Below are 10,767 nucleotides of genomic sequence, written 5' to 3' on the forward strand. Positions count from 1 at the left end.
CCATGATTTCATTATCAATTTTTTTTCATTTTAATTTTATTATTAAAAAATTTATGGGGAAAAATTTAACTTTTTCTTAACAAAATAATGGAAAAAATTAGTATTTTAAAACTACTATTTAAAATAAAAAAGCCCATTATGATTATAGATAATTTTAAAAAATGCAACAAACCAAATTTAAATTTATTTCTTGAAAGAAAATTCTAAATTTTCATTTTATTTTTTTTATTAATGGTGGTTAAATTGTTTTATATTTCAATTTTTATGGTAACATATTAATGTGACTTTCAGTTTTTTCAAAATATATTTTAAATGCATATATGAATTTAATTTAATTTTTTTTTAAATATTAATTATACAAATTACACAACTTAAATTTGCAAATTTAGCAAATCTCTAATAAAATTGACAAAATGTTAAAAAAAAATAACAAGACATAGAAAAGTTAGAATATTACATACTTTATGAATGTTTAGAACTAGAGAAATCATATAAAGTAAATAGTTGAGAAATATAAATGGTGTATCTCATCATACATCTCACATTGCCAAAATTGAAAAAAAAAAATCATAAAAATTAATTAAATTATAACTTTATATATATAACAGAAATTTTAACCATAAAAATTTATTCTAACTTTATTAGTTAAAAAACAATAACTCATCTTTATCACATATTTATATAATATTTTTTAATTAATCAAATTTTAAAACATAAAAATATATAATTATTATCACCTTAATAATTATTTAAAAATAATTAAAAATAAATAAATAACAGAAAAACCAATATTCCAAAATAAAACGTATAAACTAAATTTTGATTAATCTTGGCAGACAACCCTACCGGTTGAAGCATATCTCCACCTCCACTGTATCTCCATAATCCTTGCATATCACTGACCCAACAAATGTGATGGCCAATCTCAATGATCCATGGCCGTAACGTACATTTAGTTTTTATACGCATTGTATAAGTATTAAATGTTTTAAGAGTATTTTTTGGAATTGGGTAAAACAATTTTGTGTTAGATCGCCATTATTATTCTTGTGGTATGATTATTTATTTAATTTTTTTTTGTATTTTTGGGATATTTAAAACAACAGAGCGTAAATGAATCATTAAATTTTTTATGGAGTAGAGATGTCATTAAATTTTTAATTGAGTTGAGAGGTTTATTTATGGATGTTTACAATATTTTAAATAATATTTATTTATAAGAAAATTTAGATATAAAAAAATCAAATCCTTCTAAACTCATATTAAATTTATATTTAAAATAAACATATACTAATTTTATTCTAACTATCCTATCCACCATGACACTCTTTGCACTGGTTCCAGCAACATTATTTGCAATGATTCCATCAGTGCACTACTTATATTTTTTATCGGGTAGAGATGTCCCCGAAAGATATGATTTGAAAAATAGAAGAGCACGCTTGCGACCGAAAATGGGCACAGCATGCCCAGCACCATAAAAAGTTGTAAATTTCAGGCCCTCATAGTCTTGAGTCCATCCAGCCACCTACATAAATTAATACAATATTCCCACATTCATATGCTTCCTGAGAAATTTCATGATAAACAAAAATCATTGAAATGCATTGCAGAAGATTCTTACCTGTTGTTCATGATACCAAGGTTGCCAAGAGCTTTTGGGAGGAAGTCCAAGTGCATTTATACAATATCTGGTTGATAAAACCGAGACCCGGGCATCTGTATCCCCACTGCATCATTTCAAATTTACAGAAATTCATATCATATATTCAACATTTTATTTTGCAACTCCAGTCAAACTCATGTAAGCGATATGTTTATACCTGTATACCCATATACGAAGGCCTGCTCTTATGAGTTTTTGGTATATGGGCAGCACAGAGAATAAGGCATCCTTCCAGTTGTCAAAGATGGTATTACTGCAGAATTTCAAGCGTCATTAACCATTTCCATTATCCAACTGTAACATATCAATCACTGAGCTGAGTTATCTCTTACTTGCATGGGAACCATTTTGTGAGATCTCCGCCAATTGTGGCATGCAGTGCTCTTTGAACATCCGGTTTGTTATAATAAACGATTGCATAGTTATCAAGACAGGGATCATATGATCCTGTCATTAATTTTCTTCTCCACTGCAAAAGAAAATAAACAAAATATTTATATTAATCACAATTAATGATATGGTTAATCCAAAAAAAACATTTATATTAATCACAATTAGTGATATGATTGATATGATTAATCTAAAAAAGATATTGGTTTAACTGTAAAAATATCAAACAGAATATTTATTGAGCTCAGAGGCTTATTTTACAGCCCACTATAATATGTAATCATATCAGTCCATTATCAAAATTAGCCAAAATTAAAATTTAAAAAAAAATATAAAAACAAAAAAAATTAAATAACTATATAAAACATTCAAATAATATCAACTAGTAAAAAAATTTACAAGTAAAAAAAATAGTTTTTTTTGCTCATGTTACATCCATATTTAACATAAATTCCATATTTAACATAAATTTATACTGGTATTAATAACAATTAATATTATAATTAATTTGAAAAATATTTTAAATAACAATATAAATCACAAAAATCTGAAATCAATAAACCAAAAAATCATAATACATTGATCTCAATCCTAAAGATTACTGATAACACTGATGTTATTACTTACAAAATTTGGTGTAACCTTTTGCCCAATTGTGACATTTGCCAAGCACTTGGGTGTGTATAGACTATACATATCAATCTCTTTTAATTGCTTCAACGTTTCGTGTACTGCTGTTTTACATTTGAGGTTGCTCCATGGTTTGCCACTGAAGAAATCGCAGTTGGATGTGATGATATGGTGAGTCTCGTCTGATATGATTCCATGACTCCACGCGTAATCCATGTTACCTTGCCAGTCATAACCATCATGTGTCTCTGGGTTGCCCACCTGAAAAATTCAAAGGTTCTTCACAAAAGAATTAATTTTAAAAACTGAGAAAAGACCAAGAAAAACTTGGAGGGAAAGTTCAGTTTTTCTATCACAGACTGAAGAAATAAAAAAGGAAAAAACCTTGGACAGAAAGTTAAATTTATTTACAGACTCAAGATAAAACCATAAATCACTGGGCCCAATTCAAGGTTCCACATTGTACAGTCTGATCCTAAATCTTATCATTGTAGTGTGAGCATTCATTATTGGAATTGTTGAGTTCAGATCTTATCATTGTAGTGTGAGCATTCATTATTGGAATTGTTGAGTTTGGATGACAGATTTTGCAATAATTTAGAAGTCTAATGAACAAAAAGGAAACTCATTTTTGTTCATCTTTATCAAATTTCTTAAATATTTTCTATCAAATCGCTGAAATATTCCAAAATCTATAGATTTTTTGAGACTCTGAATCAATTCAAACATGATCAAAATTTTCTGCTGCATCGTGGGACGACGAGAAGAACCTTAATGTAAAAGGGACCATGAGGAAAACCACAAGTTTCAAAATGGTGCATTTTGAACAACTTTTAGCCCACTCCGGGTGCTGGGTAGCTGGAAAAAGGAAATAAAGGTGCCAGTGGGCAGGACACCTGATCGATTTTAATTAATTTATTTTATTTGAGTTTTGAAAAGTTATTTAATTTAATTTTTAATTTATTTTTTTATAATTTTATAGGGATTAATTGAAATCACAAATTTAATTTGTGTAGAATTTTATAAGGATTCATTGAAATGGGTGAATTTTGCATAATCGAAGTGTCTTAAATTTTTTTTAAGGTGTTGAATCTATATATAGTCAAAATAATTGTTTAAAGTTTAAACAACACAAATCAAATTAAAATAATTGTTTAAAGTTTAAACAACACAAATCAAATTATATATAAGCAAAAAACAGATTTAAACAACACAAATCAAAATCAAAATCTGACCACAATTTTTTTCACAGATTAAAATCATAAATCCCCAACAACTCCAAAAAAAGAAAACTAACTTAAAAACAACTCCAAAAAAAATCTAGCTTAAAAACAACTCCATTTCATCTGGCTTCAAAACAGCACACTGCTACACAAACAGAAAAGCCCAAACATACATTACTGTTTGAAAATTTGAAAACTGCAACCATTGACTATGACTATTTTACCATGAAGCCTTTGAGGTTGACATGGCGACCCCGATCAGAAGTAATGATGTTGAAATCATAAATGACCTCTGCAAGTTCTGGTACGTATTTTCCTGCTCCAAATTAAAGTGAGATTGTAATTAGCTACATGTAGGCTTATGTAGATACAGTGTGAATTTATATCTTGCCAAATTTACTCGCCTCCATAGCTCTCTCCTGCTATGTAGAAGTCCTGTGCTCTGTATTCAGGGAACCTAGAAAACCACTTCTGAAGAAAAACAAATGTGTCCGCAGCTGTCATCATGTTCAAAGCAACTTTATCATCTGCATTCAAATCAATCTCAAACCTCGAAATTAGAAAAAGAAATTACCAGTCATGTTATCCCCAAGGTTGTCATAATCTGATGACATGTTGGAATACGAAAACCCCACTCCAATAGGCGAATCTAGAAACAATAGGTTGGCCTCTGCATGGAATTTTTAGGTTTTACATAAATATTCCAACAAGCGTGGGAGTTGTAACAGAAAAACAATTGAAATGGCAGCAATGAAAAACAGACAAAAGCATACCAGTGTTCCAGGAATATTTATTTAAGGCAAGCCTGGCGCCAGTAAAGTCTACAAGGAAAGGTCCTATTTCCTGCGTTGCGCCATATCCCACAGAAGAACACCCAGGACCTGAGAATCCAACATTAATATCAAACAATGCCAGCTGATTCTAGAAAAAATGTTATTGAAGTTTTAGTTTTTAGAAGAAAAAAAACAGACACATATGTTTTCATTAGAAGTGAAGATTGTTTTACATTAGCATGAGTCTACTGTAAATTTTTCCAAGTTGAATGGTAAACTCGAGAATATAAACAAAAACGAACCACTGATTATTGAAGTTTTAGTTACACCAAAACCTCTTATTGAAGTTTTAATTATATCAAAATTTGCAGTAAACTTTCAAACTTTTACTATTATGTTGTTTTGAATAGAGAACTAATCCAAATTCCGAAAATGGCAATTAGTAGACTTATTGATTCATTCCCACATTGACAGTTAGTCTACTTACTTGATTCTCAATAAAATGAATGTGACAATTACTCTAAACATATATAAAATGTATATATCACTATGAGAAATCAACATACAGGGAGGTGCATTTCAATAGATGGGTTGGTTGGATAGTATTTTAGGAATGCATATTGAATGCAATGAATATGAATGCAATATGATACAATATTGGTTAAGAAGAGATTGATGAGTACCTCCATTAAGCCATAGAACCAGAGGTTTTTGCTGTTTCTGAGAAGAAGCTTCAAAGAACCAATAAAAGAGAGATCTTCCCCGCTTTTCATTCACAGTCACATGGCCAGCATAATGGCTGAATCCAACATTCGGCTGCCCAAGCAAATGGCTCACCTTATCCAATTCTCTTGCTTCATCCCCCGTCTCTAAATTGGCTTCGCCCCGATTGCTACCCAAAAAAATAAGAAGAAACCCTAGAACTATCCACCAAGTTTGTCTGCAATACATTTGCTCAGCTGTGTGTTAATCAGCTTCAGAACTTTGCTATGATTTTACATATTTCTCAAACATCGGGAACTCGTTATATATAGCAATAATCTAGGCCTGACCCGATGCCGACGAGTGGGCTTAAAGTTAGGAGACACTTAAAGTTAGGAGACACACCCGTAAAGTTTGGCTCAAAATCAATTCATCAAGCAACAGCGACACAACCATCGGTTTTCCGGAACGTGGAGAATTCATTGCAACTGGGAGGCATTGGAAATTTTTGTAGAAATCAATGGAGAAAGGAACCTCTGTAAACTCCTAGGTATGTGTACCATAGCCCAAGTCATTAAGTTTATGGATTGTTATTAATGCATCCTGATTTGTCACTGCAGACATGCCTTTGTTAGCTGTATTGGACTTCTTTCTATCACTGAGTTATGTTGCCTAATTTGGACATATTATGTTTTGGGGCTATGACTTTGAGAAGATAAACTGCAAACATGCTTTTTGTCATTAAATGAGGATGAGCGTGTTACGTGTCGGAATGCTGAGATATTAGTTAGAGATGATATCGATTTGATTGCCATGGAGGTACAGTGGTAGAGTTTCATTTATTACCTACAGCGGTGGACCATCACTATCTTTTAATAGAATTAATGTTCAGTTGAATACAAAATATAGAATATCTCTTGTTGGGAGAAATTGGAATTGAAATTTTGAAAGTGAATATTTTTTTTTAAAGTGCGGTTAATATGAAGATAAATTGGAATTGAAATTTTGAAAGCGAATTTCATTTTTTTAAAGTGTGGATTAATATTAAATTTTATATATTATTATTTTTGTCGGGAGTGGATATTGTATTGTATTGGAGTTTTGGTCCACTAAAAAAAATTACATATTTTAACTTTGCACATTCAATTTTTGTATGTTTTGATAATATTTTTATTTATTTATGTTCATTATGATTGGTTATCAGATTGAACATGTTATTGCTCATTTCATTGATCTAAGAGCCAAAAGTAGATTTGGCCCCACTATCACCTTGTTTTTTACAGGGAGTGCATAATAACTTTACATACGGTACATATCATGGGTACACAAAATTATATTTAAAATATAATTACCCTTCCTAATATCAGTGCTATTTTATTTTAACATTAACTTCAATATATAAAAGTACAAGATTACATTGATCTAGTTATTGAATTAACATAGCTTGGTGAGGTGTGTACCAGTCTTAACCAGTGGAGTTCAGCTATAAAAACCCCACCTACCAAGTCATGGTATTGTATTGATGCAAGGTTTATAATTTACACTTAATTAATCGAGCGTAGTTCGTATTAAATTTATGTTTATGTCGGTTTATCAATAGTTTCAATGGAGCTCATACTTAAAAATTCCACAAGCAATTGAAATTGCTAATCATCATGTATAATTTCAAAGATAAGTAATTGAAATTACTAATCATCATGTATAATTTCAAACGTTAACAATTTGGCATTTCTAATTTATGTTTATCTTTTCACATTTACATAACATAATTATAAAATTAAGGTACAAATCATCAAATAACAAATGCCTTGAAAATAATTTTTAATATATTGATAGTTTCACTAGTTTTTTACTTAGCGGGATAAGCTACTATGTAGCACTTGTTTAGTAGTGTTTTTTCTTAATAGTTCATTTTATATAATATATTAATTATTCCTTTATAGTATTTGATAGGGAGGTATAATCCCTCATGGATTTTTCTATTCCTATTACTTGTGTAATACTCATGAGACCAATAGATCCTCATGCTTTTCCATGAATGTTAATAATGTTAATTTTTATGGCTAGGAGTTTCTTGCATTTTGATGGCATTCAAACTAGTCTTTATTGAAAGTCAACCTCCTCCATCTATGAACTTGGTATGGTAATTCCCTCTGTTGTTAAATTCATTTGCTCAATCCCTCTATTTTGTTTCCACCTTGTCTTTCTCTAAGAGTTTCTTCTATTGGGGTTGCTTGGTGCCATTTTTAGAGTAGAATTTCAATGGCCAAAGGGAACTGCAACTACAATAGTAGAGGTCCCCACTAACAACCTCTCATCCAGATCCAACATGAAGCTAAATCCTCCAAGGCTATATTTAACTAGTGGACATGTACTATAGCCTAAGAATCCATTGAAATGACTCAAGCATAGGTTCAACTAGAACTGATTTTTTGACATCCTGGAATTTTTTGCACCACGGGATTTAGAGATTGGTGCCTCGAGAACCTATGATATTTTAATCCTCTAAATTTATATTAACAAATGAAAACCATAAGGGACAATTATGATTTAGAGTAAGGGTAAGGAATACAATGTCAAACTTCTTAAATTAGATAAGTTGACATTGCAATTCAAGGAAATAGAAAAGTTGAAGGTTTATGCTGAAGCACCGTATCTACAATCTCTAGTACTCATTGTTGTGTTTGTCTATGTCACAAACTCTAAAGAAAACTCCACTCCACCTTAGTCTTGTTATGCATAGTCTATCTAATATTTTTTGTGCCTTTCTTACTATAGAAATTTTCTTTTGCAAATTAGATCTTCTCAATTTTGAAGTTTTTATGTTTAATTTTTGGACTAATAATTCCACTCAAAAATGTGGATTAAAAACCATTTTCTTCTTCTCTTAGTCCAGTTTCCCTAATAACCTATGAATAACACAAACTATGTACTTTTTAACCTTTTCCTTAATACTAACGAGTAAAATATATATTAGTAAAAAACAATGATTACTTAGAGGTTACATAGCAACCACAATTTCCTACTTATCTCTATTTTATGGCCTTTTATTTTCCTTTTTCATCCACCAATTCACAAAACCAATGGTTCTTGGAGATTTACATGTATAATTAAAAACCCCTCCAATTTTACTAAATTTAACCAAAATTACATAAATTATCTAGCTTAAGAGTCTTCTACATTGTATCTTGGTATTTCATCCTTTGTTTCCATAATTACAAGTGGTTTGCTCAATTCTAGCTTTCCATCTAAAGGGCTCACCAAATTTGCTAAAGACGATGAGGGGACTGAAGATGAGGAGGGTTGTTGTTCATTGAATTACATTTCTTCCAATTTCCTTTGCATTAGTCTATTGTGTTTCTCCACCTTTGTATTAGGTTCTTTTGCTCCAATATTATGTCCATTATTGACCAGATGACCATTTCCAATTGATTAGTTGGCAAGTTGAGCACCATGCATGTTCCTTGGAGTTCCTAAAGCTCCTCTTCCATGGCTTCCTTTCGGCTTGCTCAACCTCTTTTACTTCCTTCTCCTACCTCCATCCTACCACCTTCAGCCCAAAATGAACACCAAAATACATAAATCTAACTAACCTGAAAATCTAGTGGCTTTACCACTTTAGCTTTGTCTCTATCTCGAATTATAATTGAAGAAAGACTAACACTGATATCTGTATATTGTTGTTGCACCTTACCGAAATTAATTTCCCCATCGAATTGAGTGACCTACTGGAGGATAAATCTAAATTTTCACAGGTCATAAATTTTGCCCCAATTCCTTCCATGATTCTCATTTAGTTATTTATATCATCATAATGCCTTTGAATTCTTATTTCCCATGAATAAATTAGTTCACTTTTGCATTGATCTTCCAACAAGAGTACCCAATTCCCTTCGTACTAGCTAAGGGTGGTGCCATACTTGGTATATTTATGGATGCAGTTAAATCAACCCACTCACCATGCCACTTTGTACTTCTAACACTTCATAATTCCACCACTTCTTCACGCAAACCTTCTTCACCATGTGTCCTTTCTTCATCTAAGGCTTTATTCCTTGCCATGGGTCCCTTTTGGATTAGACTTTAGTTTTGGTTGGTCCTCAAGGAACCATAACCCTCACATCTCTTATCATTGGTTCCATATTGACTTGATTCTTATTTCTAATGGGTCCTCATAGAACCAGTTAAAGGTTAAAGATTCCATCAATCCACAATGTTCCATAACTTCTAGTTGTTGCTTGATTTGACAATTTGTCTACTTTTGAGTTTAGATCTATGAGAACATGGAAGGCTTTCGAGAATGAATATAGTCATTTGATAATCCTTTTATGAAATAAAGGAGTCTCATGGTTCTAGATCGACTTGATTCTTGGTTCTAATGGGTCCTTGTTGAACCATTTAGAGGTTCTAGAGATTCTATCAATCTACAATGTTCCATAACTTCTATTTGTTGCTTGATTTTACAGTTTGTCCACTTTTGAATTTAGATCTATGAGAACATGGAAGGATTTAGAGAATTAAATTAGGCATTTGATAATCTTTTTATGAATTAAAGGAGTCTCAAATTTGTCGGTTTTGTGGTCAAGCTCTATGCCTAGTAAGATTATTGAAGTTTCTTATTATGATTATTTTGTTGATAGAAAGACTTTAGACCAATTTTAATTGTTGAATGCTTGACCTAGACTCCACAAATACAATTTTCTCACTTGTCCTTCCTCGCAAAGATTACCTCTCCTATACTTACCATCCCTAATTTTTTAGTTAATATTTTTTTAAATTTTAATTAAAAATATTAATTAATAAATAAAATAACTTGTATATATAGTCAAATAACCAATATAACCACTAGCTTAAGTGAGGCATTCTGACTTGTGATGGTTGAGGACTTTAGTTCCTTGAGGTTCTGTGTTGAAGTTCTCCCCTAGTGAGCAATGTAATCATATGTAAATATTGTATCAGCCTACCAAAAAAAAACTAATATATCGACTACTCTAAATGTAACGGATAATTCAACCAACAAAGTGAATATGTGAAAAAGCTGAGTAAGCAAATTTGTTTCGAGAGTTTTGGATTATTTAAAAATATTTAATTTTAAAAAGATTGAATTTAAATGGAATTGAGTTAGTTCATTAAAAAAAATTATTAATAGAATTTAAATTTCTTTATTTAATTTTAAAATAATGTATAATTAAATTATTTTTTTGAAAAATATTGTAAAATTATATATATTAATTTAGTCTATTTACACACGATGAAGTTAATTATCCACTTAGATCAACTTTTAGAGAACATATCTAAAATAAAAAATAAAAATATAAACATAAAAACTAACTAAAATATAATTTTATTCTTATAATTATTATTTTAAAAATAATTAATATAT

At 30.5% G+C, this 10,767-nt stretch overlaps 1 protein-coding gene across 1 annotated transcript; it reads right to left on the minus strand.

The window, feature by feature from the left end:
- Nucleotides 1-1,375: 1,375 nt before the first annotated feature.
- Nucleotides 1,376-5,663, minus strand: LOC149209641 (serine carboxypeptidase-like 31). The gene is made up of 10 exons (XM_089398693.1): nt 5,366-5,663; nt 4,683-4,790; nt 4,484-4,579; nt 4,314-4,406; nt 4,134-4,225; nt 2,666-2,947; nt 1,999-2,135; nt 1,824-1,919; nt 1,625-1,730; nt 1,376-1,528 (listed from the first exon to the last, which is right to left on the minus strand). Exons 1-10 carry the CDS (start codon nt 5,631-5,633, stop codon nt 1,376-1,378), a joined length of 1,431 nt encoding a protein of 476 aa, XP_089254819.1. The 5' UTR covers nt 5,634-5,663.
- Between the last annotated feature and the right edge of the window lie 5,104 nt (nt 5,664-10,767).

This window comes from Pinus tabuliformis, chromosome 1_2, assembly GCF_031772625.1.
Source record: "Pinus tabuliformis cultivar Carrire ecotype Pingquan chromosome 1_2, CPIR1, whole genome shotgun sequence".
Classification (NCBI taxonomy): Eukaryota; Viridiplantae; Streptophyta; class Pinopsida; order Pinales; family Pinaceae; genus Pinus; species Pinus tabuliformis.